The sequence below is a fragment of the Mobula hypostoma genome, chromosome X1 (genome assembly GCF_963921235.1).
Source record: "Mobula hypostoma chromosome X1, sMobHyp1.1, whole genome shotgun sequence".
Classification (NCBI taxonomy): domain Eukaryota; kingdom Metazoa; phylum Chordata; class Chondrichthyes; order Myliobatiformes; family Myliobatidae; genus Mobula; species Mobula hypostoma.
The window spans coordinates 64,443,483-64,469,005 of NC_086128.1; the positions used below are offsets into that span (position 1 = coordinate 64,443,483).

The 25,523-nt window shown below is 52.4% G+C and overlaps 3 protein-coding genes across 5 annotated transcripts in view; 2 read left to right on the forward strand and 1 right to left on the reverse strand.

Annotated features, from left to right (window-relative positions):
• LOC134340365 (major centromere autoantigen B-like) overlaps window positions 1-5,112 on the forward strand; it is a 35,291-nt gene extending 30,179 nt beyond the window's left edge. For both annotated transcript variants that reach the window (XM_063037528.1, XM_063037529.1), the window contains one exon: window positions 4,212-5,112. In XM_063037528.1, coding sequence (XP_062893598.1) covers window positions 4,212-4,621 — 410 coding nt within the window. In that variant the 3' untranslated portion in view covers window positions 4,622-5,112. The remainder of the gene's footprint in view (window positions 1-4,211) is intronic.
• The window catches only part of LOC134340366 (sorting nexin-11-like), a 173,072-nt gene that overhangs the window by 64,678 nt on the left and 82,871 nt on the right, over window positions 1-25,523 (reverse strand). The window lies entirely within an intron of this gene.
• LOC134340364 (uncharacterized protein C17orf113-like) lies at window positions 15,873-24,234 on the forward strand. Its single transcript, XM_063037527.1, has one exon. It carries the CDS (start codon window positions 19,644-19,646, stop codon window positions 21,258-21,260), a length of 1,617 nt encoding a protein of 538 aa, XP_062893597.1. The 5' UTR covers window positions 15,873-19,643; the 3' UTR covers window positions 21,261-24,234.

Here is a 25,523-nt window from a genome sequence, read left to right on the forward strand (position 1 = left end):
GAGAGGATGTTTCCTATAGTGGGGGAGTCTAGGACCAGAGGACATAGATAGAGTGGATGTGGAGAGGATGTTCCCTATAGTGGGGGGAGTCTAGGACCAGAGGACACAGATAGAGTGGATGTGGAGAGGATGTTTCCTATAGTGGGGGAGTCTAGGACCAGAGGACACAGATAGAGTGGATGTGGAGAGGATGTTCCCTATAGTGGGGGAGTCTAGAACCAGAGGGCACAGATAGAGTGGATGTGGAGAGGATGTTTCCTATAGTGGGGGAGTCTAGGACCAGAGGGCACAGATAGAGTGGATGTGGAGAGGATGTTTCCTATAGTGGGGGAGTCTAGGACCAGAGGGCACAGATAGAGTGGATGTGGAGAGGATGTTTCCTATAGTGGGGGAGTCTAGGACCAGAGGACACAGATAGAGTGGATGTGAAGAGGATGTTTCCTATAGTGGGGGAGTCTAGGACCAGAGGGCACAGATAGAGTGGATGTGGAGAGAATGTTTCCTATAGTGGGGGGGGGAGTCTAGGACCAGAGGACACAGATAGAGTGGATGTGGAGAGGATGTCTCCTATAGGGGGGGGAGTCGAGGACCAGAGGACACAGATAGAGTGGATGTGGAGAGGACGTTTCCTATAGTGGGAGAGTCCAGGACCAGAGGGCACAGATAGAGTGGATGTGGAGAGGATGTTCCCTATAGTGGGGGAGTCTAGGACCAGAGGGCACAGATAGAGTGGATGTGGAGAGGATGTCTCCTATAGGGGAGGAGTCGAGGACCAGAGGACAGAGATAGAGTGGATGTGGAGAGGATGTTTCCTATAGTGGGGGAGTCTAGGACCAGAGGGCACAGATAGAGTGGATGTGGAGAGAATGTTTCCTATAGTGAGGGGGAAGTCTAGGACCAGAGGACACAGATAGAGTGGATGTGGAGAGGATGTTTCCTATAGTGGGGGAGTCTAGGACCAGAGGACAGAGATAGAGTGGATGTGGAGAGGATGTTCCCTATAGTGGAGGAGTCTAGGACCAGAGGACACAGATAGAGTGGATGTGGAGAGGATGTTCCCTATAGTGGGGGGAGTCTAGGACCAGAGGGCACAGCTTCAAGGCAAAAGGACCTCACCTTAAAATAGAGATGAGGAGGAATTTCTTTAGCCAGAGGGCGGTGAATTTATGGAATTCATCGCCACAGACAGCTTTGGAGGACAAGTCACTGGGTGCATTTAAAGCGGAGGTAGACAGATTCTTGATTTTGCACAGCATCGAAGGTTACGGGGAGAAGAAAGGAGAATGGGGTTGAGAGGGGATAATAAATCAGCCAGAATGGAATGGGGAGTAGACTCGATGGGCTGAATGGTCCCATTCTGCTCCTATGTCTTACGGGATGTGGGAAGAAACCAGAGCCCCTTGGGAGAACCCATGCACTCAGGGGAGAAGACGCAAATCCCACACAGGCAACATTGCAGGCCACACACACATCAGCCCACTCCACCACCCCCACCAACACTGGACACGCGTCACCCAGCGTCACTTTGTGTACATTGTCACGTGAATGAAGTCACCCGGGAGAAGGAGTCTCTTTTAAACGACAAAACGAGACAGAGCAGGCATCACACTCAGACCCCTTTCAGAGGAAAAGGGCCTGCCCGACCCAACACTGAAGGCCAAGGGGCAATTCAGAACAATTCCATATTTACAATGCATCTACAATGCTTTCTTTGAACTACACCACAACCTTCACAGCTCCCGTTTCGCACCTACACTACGGACACCTAAATGACAGCCCCAAATAATGAATTTAAATCAGCATGGCCGGGTCCGTCCAATTATACTGTGGTTTACGGCTCTTCAGAATCCATTGTTCAGGGCTGCGTTTCAAATTTAATCTACCGTCCATATTCAGATCTGAAGGTTGGTGGCTGAAGTCAGTTGTCGAAGTTAACTGCTATATGTGCTAAACCCCCAAAACACTCAACAATGTGCAGTCAGTCTATATACAGAACAGTTACCCGCACACTGTGTTTTATATAATTTACGAAGCAATTATATACAGGTATGCGTCGCTTAACGACCACGATACGTTCTGTGAAATTGGACGTTGTGCGGACACCATATTATATACTTAGCAAACCTGTATGTAGAAGCACTAAACTTGATATCGTAGTCTGGTCCTGCTTTTTCTTTAAGCATTTCGAACAGGCTCCGTCCCTTAGCAGTGATCGTCAACATGCTGAGGGGGATTCTCTTTTGTGTTTGGTCCTCAACCCACGTCATTAACAATTTCTCCATATACGATTGTAGGTCCCTCTCGCACTTTTGAGCAATGGCATTCACTGGTTTTCCACCTTCATATTGTTTAATAACCTTTTGTTTCACTTCCAAATCAATACTTTTAACATAGAACATAGAATCGTACAGGACAGTACAGGCCCTTCAGCCCACAATGTTGTGCCGACCCTCAAACCCTGCCTCCCATATAACCCCTCCACCTTAAATTCCTCCATATACCTGTCTAGTAGTCTCTTAAACTTCACTAGTGTATCTGCCTCCACCACTGACTCAGGTAGTGCATTCCACGCACCAACCACTCTCTGAGTAAAAAACCTTCCTCTAATATCCCCCTTGAACTTCCCACCCCTCACCTTAAAGCCATGTCCTCTTGTATTGAGCAGTGGTGCCCTGGGGAAGAGGCGCTGGCTATCCATTCTATCTATTCCTCTTATTATCTTGTACACCTCTATCATGTCTCCTCTCATCCTCCTTCTCTCCAAAGAGTAAAGCCCTAGCTCCCTTAATCTCTGATCATAATCCATACTCTACTTTTCCTTTGCCTCTTGCTGCTGCTGTCAGTAGGAGTGGTTTTGCTGCATTTGGAAGCCATGATGCACTTTACGGTAATATTTTTGGAAGAAAATTAAACAGAGAGAGAATGCTGTGACACTCAAGTGATGCGCGATACACAAGATTGGTTACGTCCGCTACATCACGTTCTCCGATCAGGACTACGGCCGTATATGCGTTCGAACGTTATCCAAATGGACATTAAGCGGCGCACACCTATAATATAATTGTATTGATTTTCATATAATTTACATTTATTATTTTTTTAAATAATGTGCTTTATGCTTATTGTGATTTTTTTATTGCTACAACAGATTGGGAGTAATATTTACTCAAACACGAGGAATTCTGCAGATGCTGGAATTTCAAGCAACACACATAAAAGTTGCTGGTGAACGCAGCAGGCCAGGCAGCATCTCTAGGAAGAGGTACAGTCGACGTTTCGGGCCGAGACCCTTCATCAGGACTAACTGAAAGAAGAGATGGTAGGAGATTTGAAAGTGGGAGCACTTCAAATCTCCTACTATCTATAGGAAGAGGTACGTCGACTGTACCTCTTCCTATAGACGCTGCCTGGCCTGCTGCATTCACCAGCAACTTTGATGTGTGTTGCTGGGAGCAATAATCATTTCGCTCTCGTGTACCGAAGAGTGACAATGTTGAATGTTGCATCTTTGAGCAACACACACGAAATGCTGGAGGAACTCAGCAGCTCAGGGAAAAGAACAAGCAACCGATGTTCCGGGCCGAGACTCCTCCGTTCTTCAGTCCTGATGAAGACAATGAATCCAACGCCAGACACACAAAGTGCAGGAAGAACCCAGCCGGTCAGACAGCATCTGTGGAGAGGAATTATTCTGGCTTCTTCCATCTTTTCCAGTCCCGATGGAGGGCTACGGCCTGAAACGCTGACTAGTTTTTCATCTCCATAGGTGCTGCCTGACCTGCTGAGTTCCTCCAGCATTTTATGTGTTTTGCTCTGGGCTTTCAGCATCTGCAGAATCTCTTGTGCCCCTGCGATCAGCCTCAGTGTCTGTTATGTGGGCACGAATGAAAATGAACAGCATAGCGGAGGTAAAAGCACGAAGCCAGCACGGTGAGAGTCTCGGTATGAAAAGTCGACGCTCCGCTCCCCTCTACAGGCGCTGCCCGACCCGCTGAGCTCCCCCTGCACTCTGCTCGCGATGCTCCGGGCTTCCAGCACCTGCGGGGGTCTCCTGTGTCGGTCAAATCCTCAATCCGTGAACGGGACTGCAAGCGGGTGACCGGGGCGGCCGCGGGAGCCGCCGGGCCGCCGCTGCGAGGTGAATCGCGGACTTGGCACGCCAGAGCGCGGGGCTGCGTTTGACGAGCATGTCGGGCTTTGTTTGTCCCCAGCACCGCTGGATCTCAGAAGTCAGCAGGAGGCGCCTGGAACGTCGCACGGAAACGCCGCGGCAGGCGGCCGGAACAGGGCGGAAAGAGTCAAAGCAGAGAGGGACTACGCCTATCAGCCTTACAAAGGTACGACTTCCCGCTCAGTGAAATGTATGGCAAAATCGGGCTGTATCTCGTCAGGGACTCAGCCGCGATGGGTGGGAATAAACAGTCCATGTCTCCGGCTGAAACAGCGACTGGTAATTCAATTCCCATGGAAGCTGCCTGACCTGCTGACTTCCTCGGGCATTTTGGGAATAAGTAGAAATATCATAATCGCAGGAGATTCTGGAGGTGAGATGCACCTCGAACGAGCCACACAAAACGGTGGAGGAACTCGGCAGGTCAGGCAGCATCTATGGAGGGGGTGAACAGGCGACGTCCTGATGAAGGGTCTCAGCCGAGGAGACGGATGTTGTGTGTTTTCCAGTAAACATTAACCTCGGGCTTGATGCTAGTTCTGAAGTTAGGATGTAAAGTCCTACAAAATGTAGTGGATCCGACCCGGTCCATCACCAGGGTAAAGCCACCCACCCCCCCCCACCAACCATTTGAGCACATGACATGAAACACTGTCACAGGAGAGCAGCCTCCATCATCGGGGACCCCCACCACCCAGGAGCTTCAGGTCCCACACCACCAGGTTCAGGAACAGTTATTACCCCTCAACCATCAGGAAGGAGGTACAGGAGCTTCAGGTCCCACACCGCCAGATTCAGGAACAGTCATTACCCTTCAACCAACAGGAAGGAGGTACAGGGCCCTCAGGACCACACCACCAGGTTCAGGAACAGTTATTACCCCCTCAACCATCAGGAAGAAGGTACAAGAGCCTCAGGACCGACACCACCAGGTTCAGGAACAGTTATTACCCCTCAACCATCAGGAAGGAGGTACAGGAGCCTCAGGACCCACACCTCCAGGTTCAGGAACAGATATTACCCCCTCAACCATCAGGAAGGAGGTACAGGAGCCTCAGGTCCCACACCACCAGGTTCAGGAACAGTTATTACCCCCCAACTATCAGGAAGGAGGTATAGGAGCCTCAGGACCCACACCACCAGGTTCAGGAACAGTTATTACCCCTCAACCATCAGGAAGGAGGTACAGGAGCCTAAGGTCCCACACCACCAGGTTCAGGAACAGTTATTACCCCTCAACCATCAGGAAGGAGGTACAGGAGCCTCAGGACCCACACCACCAGATTCAGGAACAGTTATTACCCCCTGAACCATTGGGCTGTTGAACCAGAGGGGATAACTTCACTCACTGAACTGTCCCCACAACCCAAGGACTCACTTTCCCGGGACTCTCCATCTCAGGTTCTTGGTATTTTATTGCTTACGAGTGCGGGACAAACAATCCAGAAACAGGGTAGGGTGAGCTTGGTGGGGGGGGGAGTGGTGAAGGGTGCTGAGGGGCTGTGGATGTTAATGGTGGCGGGGTGGATTAATGGGCGGGCGTTGTTGGTCAGCCTGACGGCTCGGGGAAGAGACTTGATCTTGAGCCTGAGAAGATCCACGACTAGCAGGGCTTCCAGTGAGACGAATTTGGAGAGCCTCTTCTGATCGGTGTGGAATAGAATGAGCCTCACGCCCTCCTTTTTGTCATAAATCGTACGCAGATCAGTCTCCTGTTGCCAGGGGTGGGGTGGGCCTGACTGACAATTAGCCCGTCTTTCTGCTCTCAATCCAAATCGGTCTACTGGTGGTTCCCAGGGCAGGTCAGGCTCTCGCACGGTGGGAAAAGCTTATCGACACTTCACACGTCAAGGAACTGATGGCTTTGAGGCCCCGTTTGTGGACGACACGAAGATAGGTGGAGGGACAGGTAGTACTGAGGGAGTAGAGAGTCTGCAGGTGGACTTGGACAGGTTGGGAGAACGGGGGCAAAGAAGTGGCAGTGTCGGGAAGCATATGGTCACGCGCTTTGGTAGAAGCAATAAAGGCGTGGACAACTTTCTAAGCGGGGAGAAAATTCAGAGATCAGAGGTGCAAGGGGACGTGGGAGTCCCTTGTGCAGGGCTTCCTGAAGTTTAACTTGCGGGTTGAGTCTGTGGTGAGAAAGGCGAATTGAATGTTGACATTCATCAGAATCAGGTTTAATATCACCGGCATATGTCGTGAAATTTGTTGTTAGGCGGCAGTGGTACATATCAATAAACAATAATTTTAAAAGCTGGGACTTACAGGAAATGTATGTATGTGTCTATATATATATATTTAAGAGGTTAATTAAGTAGTGTGAAAAAAAAGGGCAAAAAAAGTAGTGAGGTCGTGTTCACAGTTCAATGTCCATTCGGGAATCCGATGGCAGAGGGGAAGAAGCTGTTCCTGAATCGTTGAGTGTGTGTCTTCAGACTCCTGTACCTCCTCCCTGATGGCAGAGGGGAAGAAGCTGTTCCTGAATCGTTGAGTGTGTGTCTTCAGGCTCCTGTACCTCCTCCCTGATGGCAGAGGGGAAGAAGCTGTTCCTGAATCACTGAGTGTGTGTCTTCAGGCTCCTGTACCTCCTCCCTGATGCCAGAGGGGAAGGAGCTGTTCCTGAATCGTTGAGTGTGTGTCTTCAGGCTCCTGTACCCCCTCCCTGATGGCGGAGGGGAAGAAGCTGTTCCTGAATCGTTGAGTGTGTGTCTTCAGACTCCTGTACCTCCTCCCTGATGGCAGAGGGGAAGAAGCTGTTCCTGAATCGTTGAGTGTGTGTCTTCAGGCTCCTGTACCTCCTCCCTGATGGCAGAGGGGAAGAAGCTGTTCCTGAATCACTGAGTGTGTGTCTTCAGGCTCCTGTACCTCCTCCCTGATGGCAGAGGGGAAGAAGCTGTTCCTGAATCGTTGAGTGTGTGTCTTCAGGCTCCTGTACCCCCTCCCTGATGGCGGAGGGGAAGAAGCTGTTCCTGAATCACTGAGTGTGTGTCTTCAGGCTCCTGTACCTCCTCCCTGATGGCAGAGGGGAAGAAGCTGTTCCTGAATCGTTGAGTGTGTGTCTTCAGGCTCCTGTACCTCCTCCCTGATGGCAGAGGGGAAGAAGCTGTTCCTGAATCACTGAGTGTGTGTCTTCAGGCTCCTGTACCTCCTCCCTGATGGCAGAGGGGAAGAAGCTGTTCCTGAATCGTTGAGTGTGTGTCTTCAGGCTCCTGTACCTCCTCCCTGATGGCAGAGGGGAAGGAGCTGTTCCTGAATCGTTGAGTGTGTGTCTTCAGGCTCCTGTACCTCCTCCCTGATGGCAGAGGGGAAGAAGCTGTTCCTGAATCGCTGAGAGTGTGTCTTCAGGCTCCTGTACCTCCTCCCCGATGGCAGAGGAGAAGAAGCTGTTCCTGAATCGTTGAGTGTGTGTCTTCAGGCTCCTGTACCTCCTCCCTGATGGCAGAGGGGAAGAAGCTGTTCCTGAATCACTGAGTGTGTGTCTTCAGGCTCCTGTACCTCCTCCCTGATGGCAGAGGGGAAGAAGCTGTTCCTGAATCGTTGAGTGTGTGTCTTCAGGCTCCTGTACCTCCTCCCTGATGGCAGAGGGGAAGGAGCTGTTCCTGAATCGTTGAGTGTGTGTCTTCAGGCTCCTGTACCTCCTCCCTGATGGCAGAGGGGAAGGAGCTGTTCCTGAATCGCTGAGTGTGTGTCTTCAGGCTCCTGTATCTCCTCCCTGATGGTAGAGGAAAAGAAGCCGTTCCTGAATCACTGAGTGTGCGTCTTCAGGCTCCTGTACCTCCTCCCTGATGGCAGAGGGGAAGAAGCTGTTCCTGAATCGTTGAGTGTGTGTCTTCGGGCTCCTGTACCTCCTCCCTGATGGCAGAGGGGAAGAAGCTGTTCCTGAATCGCTGAGTGTGTGTCTTCAGGCTCCTGTACCTCCTCCCTGATGGCAGAGGGGAAGGAGCTGTTCCTGAATCGTTGAGTGTGTGTCTTCAGGCTCCTGTACCTCCTCCCTGATGGCAGAGGGGAAGAAGCTGTTCCTGAATCGTTGAGTGTGTGTCTTCGGGCTCCTGTACCTCCTCCCTGATGGCAGAGGGGAAGAAGCTGTTCCTGAATCGCTGAGTGTGTGTCTTCAGGCTCCTGTATCTCCTCCCTGATGGTAGAGGAAAAGAAGCTGTTCCTGAATCACTGAGTGTGTGTCTTCAGGCTCCTGTACCTCCTCCCTGATGGCAGAGGGAAAGAAGCTGTTCCTGAATCGCTCAGTGTGAGTCTTCTGGCTTCATTTCAAGAGGACGAGATTATCAACGTGAGGATGTAACACTGAGAATTTATAAGGCATTTGTCAGACTGCACTTGGGAGTATCGGGAGCAGTTTTGGGCCCCTTCTCTAAGAAAGGACGTGCTGACATTGCAGAGGGTCCTGATGAGGTTTACAAGAATATTTCCGGGAAGGGAAGGGTTAACGCATGCAGAGTGTTTGACGACTCGGGCCAGTACCTGCTGGATTTCCGAAGGGTGAAGGGGGGTGGGATCTCATCGAAAACTATTGAATAGTGAAAGCCTCGATAGAGTGGATGTGGAGAAGATGCTTCCTATAGTGGGGGGAGTCTAGGACCAGAGGACAGAGATAGAGTGGATGTGGAGAGGATGTTTCCTGTCGTGGGGGAGTCTAGGACCAGAGGACACAGATAGAGTGGATGTGGAGAGGATGTTTCCTATAGTGGGGGAGTCTAGGACCAGAGGACACAGATAGAGTGGATGTGGAGAGGATGTTTCCGATAGTGGTGGAGTCTAGGACCAGAGGGCACAGATAGAGTGGATGTGGAGAGGATGTTTCCTGTCGTGGGGGAGTCTAGGACCAGAGGACACAGATAGAGTGGATGTGGAGATGTTTCCTATGGTGGGGGAGTCTGGGATGGAAGGACGCCCATTTAGAACAGAGATGAGGAGGAATTTCTTCGCCAGAGTGTGGTGAAACTGTGGAATTCATCACCCTGGACAGCTCGTGGTCTAACTGCAAAGACAAAATCGATAGAAGGAGAGCTGACTGGGTTTCTTTAAAGCTCCCGGCTGAAGTGTCAGAAACACAGGGCGATAGACCTCAGCGACTGGGAAGTAAGGAATGGAGCAGGGGAATACAGAACGTGACTTGTCTTTGCTAGCATGCCCTCGTTATCTACGCTAATCAGATAACAAACTGATAGGAGAGAGTGGTGGGGTTCATGTATCGGCTTTGAAAGATAAACATATTAACTGCAGTCACAGCACTTTGCCCGACAGTGTTTTTTCCTGGTTCTAAATTGTTTTGTGTGTGTGTATAAACAGGCATAATTTCTGTTTAGTGGCCCATTTCGGACTCCTCTCTCCCTCCGCTCGATCCCTCTGTCTCCACCTCCCGAGACAGGCGGTCTGCTGCTGGTCGGTGTCCTTTATAAACCCACCGACTCCCGCGCCCTCTTCACAACCCCGTCACTTGTGATAGTGCCTTTTCTCAGTGCCCCCCCCGCCTCCGGGAATGAGGCTTTTATCGGAGAATGCTCTCCTTGCTCAGAGAATGGGGTTTCCCTTTGCCCTACCAACTGTGTCTCATCCGCTCTCCGGAGATTTGCCCTCACCCCATTTTCCTACTGATATTAACGGGGACGGAGTTCCTCTCGTCCTCACCTACCACCCCATAAGCCCAGGTATCCAGCCCACCTTACCTCAGCAACTATCCCCACCTTCAGCGTGATCGTGCCACCAGACTCGTCTCCATCCCGCCACTTTCCGCAGGGATCGCTCGCTCCACGATTCCCTCCCTCCTGGCGCTAATCCCTGCCGGCAGCCCCTTCACCTCCCCACCTTCCCCACCCAAACAATCCCAGGAGGTGAGGCCGCACTTCACCGGTGAATCTGACTACCACTTCCGGAGTCCCCAGCGCGGCCTCCTCTGCGAGACCCGGCGTAGTTTCGGCAACCCACTTTTGTGTGTGTTGCTTTGGACTTCCAACAACGGCAGAATCTCTCCTGTTTGTAATTCTTATGGTTTGTTTTCAAGATTCAATGTTCAACTGATTTCAATTTAACTGTGTGTGTGTGTGTGTGTGTGTGTAAAATAATTTGAGATTTATTTTATTACCAGATACTGCTAGCGCATAACAACAGATTTCATGACATACACCAGTGATATTTAATTCCGATTGCGACTTGTCTATTTTTGACATGGAATGAGCCAGCATTTATCCTGAAGCCCGTCGTGTGGAACAACCTTTTAAAGATTCAAAGATTCAAAAAACTTTATTGTCATTCTAACCGTACATCAGCTCTGCAGGGCAGAATGAGACAATGTTTCCCAGGGGCAGTGCAATCATAACATAACAAACGCAATGCTAAATAATAAACATAACAATAAATAGTAAAACACAACAGCCACATGTCAGTTAAAATCAGTTATAAGTGTCCAGTGCAAGTTAAAAGTGTCCAAAGCAGAGTCAGGTCGAGCAGCTATTTAGCAGTCTGACTGCCTGTGGGAGGAAGCTGTTTAGTAGCCTTGTGGTTTTAGTTTTGATGCTCCTGTAACGTTTGCCTGATGGCAGAAGAACAAACAGTTCATGGAGAGGGTGTGAGGGGTCTTTAATGATGTACCGTGTCTTCTGGAGGCATCGACTCTGAAAGAGGTCTTGGGCAGAAGGTAGGGAGACCCCAATGACCTTCTCTGCTCCCCTAACCACCCTCTGCAAGGCTTTTCTGTCGACAGCCCTGCAGCTGGAGTACCAGGTTGTGATGCAAAAGGTCAGCACACTCCCAACCACGCCTCTGTAGAATGTAGTTAAGATGTTAGTGGGGAGCGATGCTTGTTTAAGCTTCCTCAGAGAGTGCAATCTTAAAGGGCACATTCTGATTCTGCAAACGCAGTCCAGACTGAACACGAGCGGCCCTGCAGACGCCGGAGATCCAGCCGCATCCACGGGAAGGGAGAAACAGTCGACCTTCTGGGCTGGGACTCCTTTCAGCCCAGTTTTACCCTCCTCCACGGATGCCGCCCGGCTTGCCGAGGGCACTGACTTTTTCCTTTAGCGATCGATTGGCGAACTCGATTTTGAAACGGTTGTTCTTATGAGGTTCTGGGCGTTCACAGTCTCTTTTTCTGCCCCCCCCCCCCCGCCGCACCCTACACACCCCCCAGACCAGCGGGAGCTCAAATCGGACACGTCTGACACCTCATCCGATGAGGCCTCGGTGAAGCAGCCCCCCACCCGTCGAGCAGCAGCTCAAGTCAAGCACGAAGAGCCCTTCTGTGGAGGTAAAATCGAACCCCCTCCCCCCCAGTGGCAGAGCCTAGCCCTGACTACGGTGTGGAGCTTTCAGTGCAGACGGGTGGGATTAGTATAGACAGAGAAGAGGGTTACAGAGACACGGTGGGCCCAGGACCGGTTTCTATGCTGCAGCTGTGTTTGTAGACCTCCACTGCAAAGAGCCACGCCCTTCGGCCCTTCTAGTCCATTCTGACCGGTCTCCTGCCCTCGGACCATAGCCCTCCCATCCACGTGCCCAACCTTAAACTTCTCTTTGAAGGAGTTACCACAGAACCCTCATCCAGCACTTCCGCTGACAGCTCAGTCCACGCTCGCACCACCCTCTCAGTCAGGGGTCCACTGACCCCTTGGCTGGTGGTCTATGGTGCAGAAAAGAAGGGGAACCCCTGCCCCAGGTGAAGAAGTTTCCCCTCCAGTTCTCTTTGAACTTTTCACCTTTCACCCTTAACCCATGACCTCTGGTTCTAGTGGGGAAAGCCCTATCCATACCCCTCATAATCTGGCGCACCTCTGTCACATCTCACCCTCAGTCTCCTGCTCTCCAGGGAATAAAGTCCAAACCTGTTCCGCCATTCCCTACGACGCAGTTCCCCGCAATATCCTCTGTACTCAGCAGGTGGACACGGACGACCAGCAGCGGGGAGATAGGGGGAACAGAGGTCCTGGACATAGAACAGTGTAGGGCCTTCAGCCCACAATGTCAAACTAGCCCTTCCCAACCCCCACACAGCCCTCCGTTTTTCTATCGTCCACCCGTGCCCATCCAAATGTCCCCCCCCAAGTGCGTCTGCCTGTACCACCACCCCAGAAAGCACGCTGCACGCACCCACCACTCCGTGTGAAACAGTTGGCTCTGACAACCCCCTTTGCCGTCCTCCAATCTACCTTCAAGTTACGCTCCCTCGCATCAGTCGTTTCCACCCGGGGGGGGGGGGGTCTCTAGCTGGCCACTCGATTTATGCCTCCCATCGTCTTGTACACCTCTAACAAGTTGCCTCTCACCCTCCTTCGCTCCTAAGAAAATAAGCCCTAGCCCGCTCAGCCGATCCTCATAAGGCACGCTCTCCAATCCAGGTGGCATCCCGGTAAGTCTCCTCCGCACCCCCTCTAAAGCTTCCACATCCTTCCTCTCGTGAGGGGACTGGAACTGAACACAATATTCCGTGAAATTCTCCAACAGGCAGGAAAGGTGCTGGAGGGACCACTGGGACTGGTCAGCGTATGGAACAAGCTGTGAGAGCTTTTAAAAGACAGTTGGACAGGTACACAGATAGAACAGAGTTAAAGGAGATGGGATAGCAGGGATGCGTGATGTGGGCTGAAAGGCCTGTTTTGCTCATCGTTATGTGCCGTGTCGTATGACATCATCATCATGTGCCGTGTCATATGACATCATCATCATCATGTGCCGTGCTGTATGACGTGGGTGGCCATGATTGTTCTTGGCAAGTTTTCCTACAGAATGTTTTGCCATCGCCTTCTTCTGGGCAGTGACTTCACAGGACAGGTGATCACAGCCATTATCAATACTCTTCAGAGATTGTTTGCCTGGCGTCAGTGGTCACATAACCAGGACTTGTGATCTGCACCGGCTACTCGTACGACCGTCCACCACCTGCTCCCATGGTTTCACCTGACCCTGCTCAGTGGGGGCTAAGCAGGTGCTGCACCTTGCCCAGGAGGGAACTGGCAGCTTACGCCTCCTTCGGTATCTCCACTCCACCTCCCGTGGGTTTAAAAAGAGGCAGTGAAAACTGTGTAGTAGGTAAGGGAGTCAAGGTCTACAGGAAGAAGCCAGGGAAATGGGGGTGAGAGGGACAGCAGGGCAGGCTCGAGGGGCTGAGTGGCCCAATTCTGCTCCTCTGTCTTATGGTTGAAAATTTAAAAAAAGTTGAAAGTGAAACCTCGAGGAGAGCGAAGATGAAGACACACCAAGCAGGCTTGTCCCACCCAGGAGTCTGCTCTGGCACTTCATCACGGCCAGTCCGTTCCTCTCTCATTCCCACTCTACGTGCCTTTTCTCCATAGCCTTCCACACCCTGCCCAGTCAAGAACATATCAACCTCCACCCAGTGACCTGCGGCAACGCACTCCACAAGTCCTTCACCGTATTTGGGCGTGTCAAGCAAAGCTAATCAGTAAGACCTTTAAACCAGTCACTGCTGGCGCTGTGCGAGAAAGAGGTAGATTCAGGCAGGGCGGGGCTGTAATTCACCAGGTTGGAGATCACTCCCTCGGAAATAAATAACTTGCCGCATTCGGACAGGCCGGGGGAAGAAAGCGCCAGGCCAGAATAGCAAACCGCGGCCGCCCCGACATCCCGTCAGATGAGATCGTGAAGACCAAGACCCCAATTTATCGCACGGCGAGATAGACCGGACCAAATATTGCACGAGCAGGAGCGTGTAATAACGGCCAAAGTACATCACACAAAGGTACTCTCTCCGTATCGATCCACAACAGCAAACGGAATGCCCGCGAATGGGGAAAAAAACGTTAGTTCTGGAAATCTGAAATAAAATTCCAAAATACTGGAAACATCCATTAAGTCTCTAGGGGACTTAACTTTAAAGAGATTCTGCAGATGCTGGTAATCTACAGCAACACACACACACACAAAACATGGTAGATGAACTCAGCATTAGGCGTCTCTACCAAAGGAGGTGTGAGGGGCTCCTTCCCTCCGCTAGCCTGCAGGTCACCCTTGGACAAGGTGTAGCACCTGCTTAGCCCCCCGATCAGGGTCAGGTGAAACCGTGGGAGCAGGCGGTGGACGGTCGTACGAGCAGCCGGTGCAGATCACAAGTCCTGGTGATGTGACCACTGACGCCAGGCAGACAATCTCTGAAGAGTATTGATAATGTCTGGGGGGGGTCACCCGTCTTGTAAAGTCACTGCCCAGAAGAAGACGATGGCAAAGCACTTCTGTAGGAAAATTTGCCAAGAACAATCATGGTCACCGTGACCACCCACGTCATAATGACACGGCGCATCAGGAACAAACGAATGAAGTCAAGCAGGTCAGGCAGCATCTACGGAGAGGAATAATCAATTGAGGTTTTGAGCAGAGTCGTAATTAAGGCCCTTGTCCGAAACGTCGACTGTTTATTCCTCTCCATTGATGCTGTCGGGACCTGCCGAGTCCCTCTACCATTTAGCGTGCGTGTTACAGGATCTCCTGCGTTAACAGCATCCATGTCTCGTGCCACTCTCTCTTCCAGGGGAGCAGATACACACGCAAGCTCTTCAGCCGCTAGGGTCTCAACGCCCTTTACCAGGCTGGTACGAACTGCCGGAAGAGCTACCCCATGACCAATACAGGGGGCAGATAAGGGATGATTCCACCTTCGAGGAGAGAAACCAGTCCTGCAAAGGTATTCTTATGTAGCCCAGTTACGATGAGTGTCGTCTGTTGCACCAGGTACCTCCTGCATCTAATAAAGTGGCCCGAGTGTACGTCCGTGATCTCCTGCTGCTGTAGCCCGTCCACTTCAAGGTTCGACATGCTGTGCGTTCAGAGATGCACACCACTGTTGTAACGTGTGGTTATTTGAGTTACTGTCGCCTTCCTGTCAGCTTGAACCAGTCTGGCCATTCTCCCTTGACCTCTCTCATCCACCTACAGAACTGCCGCTCACCGGATTAAAAGTTTTTTTTTTGTTGCTTTTTGCACCGCTCTAAACTCTAGAGACTGCTGAGTGTGAAAATCCTAGATCAACATTTTCTGAGATACTCAAACCACCCCATCTGGCACCAACAACCATTCCACGGTCAAAGATCAACAGCTGAACCCGTTGTCCATGTCTGCGTGCTTTTACACATAGAGTTGCTGCCACACACGATTGGCTGGTTTCATATTTGCATTAAGTAGATTTGCAAGTGACCAGCATATTTTACCGACGTGTGTGTAGACGGAATTTCGATGCTCTTACGTAAACGAACTGAAGCTCTTTGGCCAACCAACCATCCACCCTGTTTGCCTCTGATGTCCCTAAAAATTCCTTTTCAGTCCCCAACCGATCCCACAGTCTGATGCGATGTGGGAATGAAAACAATGAAAACCAGATAGACCAGAATCAGGTTTCTAATCACTGACGTGCACACTGCGCAGAAGTCTGAGGCACATACACATTATATATATATAGAGCGAGGGTGCCCAAGGCTTTAAGCACAGTACTGTATTTGTCAACGTGCAGCGGAGAGCAAGTTTGTAAATCTGGCGGGAGCAAAGATACTGGGAATGGCGAAGGTGGAGCGCCCGCGGGAGGGGCGTGGGACAGGTGGCAGAGAAGGAGTGTCGGGGGGGCAGGCACACCCAGCCCTGAGACACCAGGCAAGGTCATTGGATTCCAAACAATCGGTTTATCGATCATTACGGAATGTCTCTCCCTCCCCTTTTCCCAACCATAATTCCCCTTCTCCCTGCCCCCTTCCCACTCTCAATCCACAACAGAGACCCATAAACTGTATTTCAGGAAATTTGTTGGTTTGCAACAGTAGTACAGTGCAATTCATTAAGAAATATTATTATAGACTTTAATTAGAAGTAACTCCGCCATGCACGGTCCCAAGCCTGGCTGCAAAAGTGGGAGAGATGTGCATGGGGGCCAGCTACCCCGTCCGGTAAAAACACAGAGCTATAGAAATGGCGACAGAATCTCCAAAGACCTCACATAACCATAGAACATTACAGCACAGAAACAGGCCCTTTGGCCCTTCTTGGCTGTGCCAGACCATTTCTCTGCCTAGTCCCACTGACCTGCACCCGGACCATATCCCTCCATACACCTCCCATCCATGTATCTGTGCAATTTATTCTTAAATGTTAAAAAAGAACCCGCACTTACCACCTCGTCTGGCAGCTCATTCCACACTCCCACCACTCCCTGTGTGAAGAAGTTCCCTTTAAACTTCTCCCCCCTTCACCCTTAACCCATGCCCTCTGGTTTTTTCCACCCACAGCCTCAGTGGAAAAAGCCTGCTTGCATTCACTCTATCTATACCCATCATTATTTTATACACCTCTATCAAATCTCCCCTAATTCTTCTACGCTCCAGGGAATAAAATCCTCACCTATTCAACCTTTCTCTGTAACTGAGTTTCTCAAGTCCTGGCAACATCCTCGTAAACCTTCTCTGCACTCTTTCAACCTTATTTATATCCTTCCTGTAATTTGGCGACCGAAACTGCGCACAATACTCCAAATTCGGCCTCACCAATGCCTTATACAACCTCTCCATAACGTTCCAACTGTTATACTCAATACTTTGGATTTATAAAGGCCAAGGTACCAAAAGCTCTCTTTACCACCTCGTCTGGGAGGAGGGGGAGCACAGGAAAAGACAGGAAAGAATTAAGATGATGTTCATGGGGGGGGCATTGGGATTCTGATGGTAGAGGGGAAGAAGCTGCTCCTAAACCACTCAAGAGTGCGTGCCTTCAGGCTCCTGTATGTCCGCCCTGATGACAGTAATGAGAGGAGGGCATGCCCTGGGTGGTGGGGGTCCTTACTGATCTTTTTTGAGGTCTTTTGAAGACGTCCTCAATGCTGGGGGGGGGGGGAGGGGGAGGCCAGTCCTTTGTGACGGAGCTGGCCGAGTTTACAACTCCCCGCATCTTCCTCCGGTCCTGTGCCGCAGCCCCTCCACAGCAGATGATGATGCAACCAGCCACAAGATCGTCTTCAATTAATATTTCAATATTCGCCAGATTTCAATGAGACCACCCCCACCCGCCCCCCTCCATTCCTCGTAAACTCCGGCGAGAACAGTCCCTGAGCCATCAAATTAGCCGGGGCATCAAAGGGCGTGGGGAGAAGGCAGGGGAGAGGGAATGACTGGAGGAATTGGATCAGCCCATGATTGAATGGTGGAGCAGACTCGACGGGCCGAACGGCCCACTCCTGCTCCTACAGCTTATGGTCTTATTTGCTGCTCCTTCTCCTGGATCTTCACTGGACTTACTTGAACAAAGGGGCCCAACGCGGCTGGCAACACTCCAGGCGCGGTCCGACCAGTGCCTCGCAAAGCCTCATCGTCACACCCTCGCCCTCGTATTCCAGTCCTCTCGGAACGAGTGCCGGCATGGCATTTGGTCGGCCTCCACCTGCAGGTCCTTCCGGGAGCCCTTGCACGACGACTCCCAATTCCCTCTGCGCCTCGGAAACCCGGAATGCTGTCCGTGGTACGTCTGCAGAGGTTTGCTAAACGTCCTACTGACATCAGCTGAAGGCGAGACGGTCGCTCCTCGTTAATATCGATAGTACTGTCTTGACAGCAGCCGACTCCCAGGCAGACTCCCTGCACGATATTGCGTCCCGTTGAAATCTGACAGCAGAGGGGAAGAAGCTGTTCCTGAATCGCTGAGTGTGTGTCTTCAGGCTCCTGTACCTCCTCCCTGATGGCAGAGGGGAAGGAGCTGTTCCTGAATCGTTGTGTGTGTGTCTTCAGGCTCCTGTACCTCCTCCCTGATGGCAGAGGGGAAGGAGCTGTTCCTGAATCGCTGAGTGTGTGTCTTCAGGCTCCTGTACCTCCTCCCTGATGGCAGAGGGGAAGGAGCTGTTCCTGAATCGTTGAGTGTGTGTCTTCAGGCTCCTGTACCTCCTCCCTGATGGCAGAGGGGAAGAAGCTGTTCCTGAATCGCTGAGTGTGTGTCTTCAGGCTCCTATACCTCCTCCCTGATGGCAGAGGGGAAGAAGCTGTTCCTGAATCGTTGAGTGTGTGTCTTCAGGCTCCTGTACCTCCTCCCTGATGGCAGAGGGGAAGAAGCTGTTCCTGAATCACTGAGTGTGTGTCTTCAGGCTCCTGTACCTCCTCCCTGATGGCAGAGGGGAAGAAGCTGTTCCTGAATCGTTGAGTGTGTGTCTTCAGGCTCCTGTACCTCCTCCCTGATGGCAGAGGGGAAGAAGCTGTTCCTGAATCGTTGAGTGTGTGTCTTCAGGCTCCTGTACCTCCTCCCTGATGGCAGAGGGGAAGAAGCTGTTCCTGAATCGTTGAGTGTGTGTCTTCAGGCTCATGTACCTCCTCCCTAACAAGAAAAGGTCATGTCCTAGGCGATGGCGTGAGGGGTCCTTCATAGTGGACACTGCCTTTTTGTGGTGTTGCCTTTATAAAGTACAATTGGAGTCACGAAAGTCTGCGCCTGGCGACCCAGGTTCACCCTAGGGTAAAGGTCTGCAGAGACCATAAGGCCATTCAGCCCATCGAGCCTGCTCCACCATTCCACATTGGCTGATTTATTACCCCTCTCAAGCCCATACTCTCTATAACCTTTGACACTAGGGCTAATCAAGAATCTATTAACCTCTGCTTTAAATCCTGCACTGTAGGAAACATCCTCTCCACATCCTCTCTATCTGTGTCCTCTGGTCCTAGACTCCCCCACTATAGGAAACATTTTCTCCACATTCTCTCTATCTGTGTCCTCTGGTCCTAGACTCCCCCACTATAGGAAACATCCTCTCCACATCCACTCTATCTGTGCCCTCTGGTCCTAGACTCCCCCACTGTAGGAAACATCCTCTCCACATCCACTCTATCCGTGTCCTCTGGTCCTAGACTCCCCCCAATATAGGAAACTCCTCTCCACATCCACTCTATCTGTGCCCTCTAGTCCTAGACTCCCCCACAATAGGAAACATCCTCTCCACATCCACTCTATCTATGCCGTCTGGTCCTAGACTCCCCGACTATAGGAAACATCCTCTCCACATCCACTCTATCTGTGCCCTCTGGTCCTAGACTCCCCCACTATAGGAAACATCCTCTCCACATCCACTCTATCTGCACCCTCTGGTCCTAGACTCTCCCCAGTATAGGAAACATCCTCTCCACGTCCACTCTGCTGGAGACTTTCAAAATCCAATAGGTTTCAATGAGATCCCAAACCCCCACTCCCATCATTCTTCCAGTGAGGACAGGCCCAGAGCCATCAAGTGCACCTCATAGATTAATCCTTATGTTAACCGGGACCGAGTCGCCTCAGATGTTAACTGGGAAAGGCTGAGCACTGACATGGGGCAGAATCTCTCCGGCCCTGAAACTGAACGGGTTTCCCTTTCTGTTTTGACCCTTTAGGCGAGAGAAGCTACTGGAAGGAGCCGCCTCTGGGCCCCAAAGTCCCGGCGGGGTGCACCGACAAGACCGAGCAGGCGGCCACCGCCCTCCTGCGCAACGCGTACTTTGCGGCCAAGGAGATGCTCCCCAGCTCCTCGGTCGGGGCCCTGAACGAGCTGTGCCTGCTCCAGGGCCCGGGAGACCTGGCCGGCCAGCTCAGCGCCTGCCAGCGCCGCAGGCCGGTCGAGGGGTTCCAGCGGGCCATCGCCGCCGTGCTGGAGGGGTCAGTCCTGGAGCGGGTGCGCTCGCTGAACTGCTACAGCGTCCTGATCGACGTGCCCCAGGACCGCCGCGCCCGGCCCCGCCTCTTCCTCTACCTGCGGGTCGTGGAGGGCGCCCGGGCCGCGTACGAGCCCCGGACCTACCTGCTGTCGGTCGAGGAGGTGCCGGGGGAGGCCACGGCGGAGGCGATCGCGGCGGCGGTGAGCCGGGCACTGACCCGGAAGGGCCTGGACCCGAGGCTGATGTGCGGCCTGGCGCTGGACGGCACGGCCCTCTCAGCCGAGTGCCGGGACGGCGTGGAGGCCGAGCTGAGGGCCCGGGCGCCCGGCCTGCTGTGCATCCGCTGCCTGGCCCACAGGCTGACCCTGAGCGGCGCGACGGCGGCCGACACCGTCCCCTACCTGGTGAAGTACCGGCGGGTCCTCAACTCCCTCTACGCGCACCTCGCCGAGCTGCCCCGCGGCGGGGGCGGTCTGGAGGCCGTGGAGGAGGCCCTGGGCCTGCGGGACGAGCAGAGCAGGGACTCCACCCTGCCTGACTGGCTGGCCGCCAGGGCTCCACTGGAAGCCGTCCTCCGCAACTTCGGCAGGCTCGTCCCTCTGCTCCGCGAGGGGGGCTCGGCCGCGGGTGCCGGGCTGGCCAAGACCCTCTGCACCTACAAGTTCCTGCACTGCAGCCACTTCCTGGCAGACGTCCTCCACCAGCTCTCCATCCTGGGGAAGAGCTACCAGAGGCCGGACCCCGACTTCTCCATCGTCCACCCCCTGCTGAAGTCGACGGTGACCACCGTCAGTAAACCGGGCGCCGGGGAGGCGCTGAAACACTTCCTGGCCGCCCTGCCGGCCGGCGCCTGCCCGCCCGACGGCTCCTTCACCTTCCGGGGGCAGGTGATCAGGGACGGCTCCCGGCAGCGGGCCGAGGCGGAGGCCGCCTGCGCCGCCTTCCTGGAGAGCCTCACGCGGGACCTGAGGGCCAGGTTCTCGGAGGCCGGAGACGCCGACGTGGTGACGGCCATGACGGCGGTCTTCGACCCGGCCCACCCGCCGGACTCCAAGACCCGGCACGTCCACACCCTGACCGGCTACCTGTCGGGCCTGGGCGGCCAGGGCCGGGGGGAAGGGGAGCACTTCCCGATGAGCTGCCGGCAGGAGCTGGTCAGCTTCCTGGACTTCGTGGAGTCCCGGCCGGGCGTGCGGGCCCTGGGCAGCGTCGGCGACGTGTGCCGCCTGGCCCTCGGGCAGAGGCTCACGTTCCCACTGGTGGGCTCGCTGGCGGAGCGCTTCCTCAGCCTGCCCACCCCCTCCGACCAGCTGGGGCTGCTCTTCGGCAGGCAGCGGGCGCTGAGGGACCGGCTGGGGGGCTCGCTGTCCGCCGAGGCGCTGGACAACCTGCTCAGGATCGCCGTGCACGGGCCTCCCATCAGGGAGTTCGACTTCAAGGCCGCCTTGCAGCAGCTGAAACTCCAGGAGAAGTGACTTCAAAACTGGGCCGGGTGGGCTGCTGCTCGCACAGGGTCGCGCTCGCAGCCGCTGGCTACAAGCCAGTCTCTCGCCAGACCCTAGGACTCTGCTTCGCAAAATGCTCAGAAATTCTAGATAAAATACTTGCGATCCGACCAAAAACTCTCCCTCGCCCCTGTTTATTTCAAAATGAGTCGACGCTGTTAAGGATTAAGAGACTACATCGATGCGCAAAGCGCGGCGCGCTGCCTGTATTGACGAGCGCCACCGTAGCCCTCCCGCAAGGTACGAACCCTAACCCGTGCGCCTCTGGAAGGTGGAAGGGGAACCGGGGAACGTACAAACCCTGTACAGACAGCGCCAGGCGTTGTAGCCCGTGTCCCCGACCAACCGTGCCGCCCCCCCGGGACCGCGCCCGGCTGCCCGGTGACATGAGCGCGTACCAGCGTCCGAAATGGAAGTAATTCTGGGCAGCGTACCCGCAGAGCGGGACGGCAGCGTGGCGCCCTTTACAGCTCGGGTCGCCAGACTGCGGGGTCATCCGCAAGGAGCCTCCACACTGTCCTCCGTGAACCGCGTGGGTTTCCTCCCACGGTCCGAAGACGTACCGGCTGGGCGGCTAATCGGTCACTGTCAACTGTCCCGCGATTCGGCGAGGGTTTAAATCGCGGGGTTGCTGAGCGGGTCTGCACTGTTTTTAAAAGCAGGAAAAAAGCACTTGTGATCGCATCGCAGACACGAGGGAATCTGCAGACGCTGGAAATCCAGAGCAACGCCGGAGGAACTCAGCGGGCCAGGCAGCGCCTGCGGAGAAGAGTAAACAGTCGACGTTTCGGGCCCGGAACCGAAGTCCCGCCGCAGGGTCTCGGCCCGAAGCGTCGTCTGTTCCCACTTTCCCCCACAGACGCTGCCTGGCGTGCTGAGTTCCCCCAGCGTTTCGTGCGCGTTGCTCGGTGATCGATCCCATCAACAGTTTTCCTTCACTGATTTCATTTCCGGTACACCCTATGTTAAAGATCAGCTTTATTTGTCACAGATACATGCGGCGAAAAGCATCGTCTAATCAATGGCCAACACAGCCTGAGGTTGTTCTGGGCTGCGAGCGTCGACACTTTTTCGGCGCCAACGTAGCCTGCCAACAACTTAGCTGGAAACGCATGCGGTCGCGGGGAGAACATACAAACTCCTTACAGCCCACGGCGGGAATTGAACCCCGACCTCCGGCACCGTTAACACGACCCGCCGAACTACCGCGCTACTCCTGGATTAGACACGGCTTCTCAGTGGGTAAAAGTACTTGTGATCTGACCAAAAACTCTCTCTTGCTCTTTTTTTAATTTCAAACAACTCGACGATATCAATGGTCAAGGAACAATCAGCTGGCGGGACTCAGTGGGTCAAAGTTCAGAGTAATTTTTTTAAAATCAAAGTACATACGCGTCACCACATACAACCCTGAGATTCATTTTCTTGTGGGCATACTCAATAAATCCACAATACAATAACAACCGTAACAGAATCAATGAAAGACCGCATCAATTCGGGCGTTCAACCAGCGTGCAGAAGACAACAAACTGTGCAAATACGAAAATAAATAACAATTACTAAATAAGCAATAAATATTGAGAACATGAGATGAAGAATCCTTGAAAGTAACTCAACTGGCTATGGGAACATTTCAGTGATGGGGCAAGTGAAGTTGAGTGAGGTTACACACACAAAACGTTGGAGGAACTCAGCAGCTTCTCCTGCTGAAGGGTTTTGGCCCAAAATGTCGACTGTACTCTTCTCCACTGATGTTGCCTGGCCTGCTGAGTTCCTCCAGCATTTTGTGTGTGTTGCTTGGATTTCCAGCACTGCAGTTTTTCTCTTGAATGAAGTTATCCCCTTTAGTTCAAGAGCCTGATGGTTGAGGGTAATAACCATTCCTGAACCCTGGTGGTGTGGGTCTTGAAGCACCTGTACCACCTTCCTGGTGGTTGAGGGGGTAATAAGTGTTCCTGAACCTGGTGGTGTGGGTCCTGAGGCTCCTGTACCTCCTTCCTGATGTTTGAGGGGTAATAACTGTTCCTGAACCTGGTGGTGTGGGTCCTGAGGCTCCTGTATCTCCTTCCTGATGGTTGAGGGGTAATAACTGCTCCTGAACCTGGTGGTGTGGGACCTGAGGCTCCTGTACCTCCTTCCTGATGGTTGAGGGGTAATAACTGTTCCTGAACCTGGTGGTGTGGGTCTTTGACAAAGTGCCACACATGAGGCTGCTTACTAAGCTAGAAACCCATGGGATTGCAAGGAAGTTACTGGCATGGTCAGAGCATTGGCTGATCGGTAGGAGTCAGGAAGTGGAAATGAAAGGGTCCATTTTTGGTTGGCTGTCAGTTACTAGTGGTGTTCCGCAGGGGTCGGTGTTGGGACCGCTTCTTTGTATGCTGTATATAAATGACAAGGTGATGGAATAGAAACATAGAAAATAGGTGCAGGAGTAGGCCATTCGGCCCTTCGAGCCTGCACCGCCATTTATTATGATCATGGCTGATCATCCAACTCAGAACCCTCTACCTGCCTTCTCTCCATACCCCCTGACCCCCGTAGCTACAAGGGCCATATCTAACTCCCTCTTAAATATAGCCAATAAACTGGCCTCAACTGTTTCCTGTGGCAGAGAATTCCACAGATTCACCACTCTCTGTGTGAAGAAGTTTTTCCTAATCTCGGTCCTAAAAGGCTTCCCCTCTATCCTCAAACTGTGGCCCCTCGTTCTGGACTTCCCCAACATCAGGAACAATCTTCCTGCATCTAGCCTGTCCAATCCCTTTAGGATCTTATACGTTTCAATCAGATCCCCCCTCAATCTTCTAAATTCCAACGAGTACAAGCCCAGTTCATCCAGTCATTCTTCATATGAAAGACCTGCCATCCCAGGAATCAATCTGGTGAACCTTCTTTGTACTCCCTCTATGGCAAAGATGTCTTTCCTCAGATTAGGGGACCAAAACTGCACACAATACTCCAGGTGTGGTCTCACCAAGGCCTTGTACAACCGCAGTAGTACCTCCCTGCTCCTGTACTCGAATCCTCTCGCTATAAATGCCAGCATACCATTCGCCTTTTTCACCGCCTGCTGTACCTGCATGCCCACTTTCAATGACTGGTGTATAATGACACCCAGGTCTCGTTGCACCTCCCCTTTTCTTAATCGGCTACCATTCAGATAATAATCTGTTTTCCTATTTTTGCCACCAAAGTGGATAAGCTCACATTTATCCACATTAAATTGCATCTGCCATGAATTTGCCCACTCACCCAACCTATCCAAGTCACCCTGCATCCTCTTAGCATCCTCCTCACAGCTAACACTGCCACCCAGCTTTGTGTCATCCACAAACTTGGAGATGCTGCATTTAATTCCCTCGTCTAAGTCATTAATATATATTGTAAACAACTGGGGTCCCAGCACTGAGCCTTGCGGTACCCCACTAGTCACCGCCTGCCATTCTGAAAAGGTCCCATTTATTCCCACTCTTTGCTTCCTGTCTGCTAACCAATTCTCCACCCACACCAATACCTTACCCCCAATACCGTGTGCTTTAAGTTTGCACACTAATCTCCTGTGTGGGACCTTGTCAAAAGCCTTTTGAAAATCCAAATATACCACATCCACTGGTTCTCCCCTATCCACTCTACTAGTTACATCCTCAAAAAATTCTATGAGATTCGTCAGACATGATTTTCCTTTCACAAATCCATGCTGACTTTGTCTGATCATTTCACCGCTTTCCAAATGTGCTGTTATCACATCCTTGATAACTGACTCCAGCAGTTTCCCCACCACCGACGTTAGGCTAACTGGTCTATAATTTCCCGGTTTCTCTCTCCTCCTTTTTTAACAAGTGGAGTTACATTAGCCACCCTCCAATCCTCAGGAACTAGTCCAGAATCTAACGAGTTTTGAAAAATTATCACGAATGCATCCACTATTTCTTGGGCTACTTCCTTAAGCACTCTAGGATGCAGACCATCTGGCCCTGGGGATTTATCTGCCTTCAATCCCTTCAATTTATCTAACACCACTTCCCTACTAACATGTATTTCGCTCAGTTCCTCCATCTCACTGGACCCTCTGTCCCCTACTATTTCTGGAAGATTATTTATGTCCTCCTTAGTGAAGACAGAACCAAAGTAATAGATGGCTTTGTTGCCAGGTTTGCAGGCAGTTAGTGTTGAGGAAACAGGAAGGCTGCAGAAGGACTTAGACAGATTAGGAGAATGGGCAAGAAAGTG

What these genes read in the sequence shown, in the direction of transcription:
- LOC134340364 (XM_063037527.1), top strand. Translation starts at nt 19,644, where the DNA reads ATGCTCCCCAGCTCCTCGGTCGGGGCCCTGAACGAGCTGTGCCTGCTC.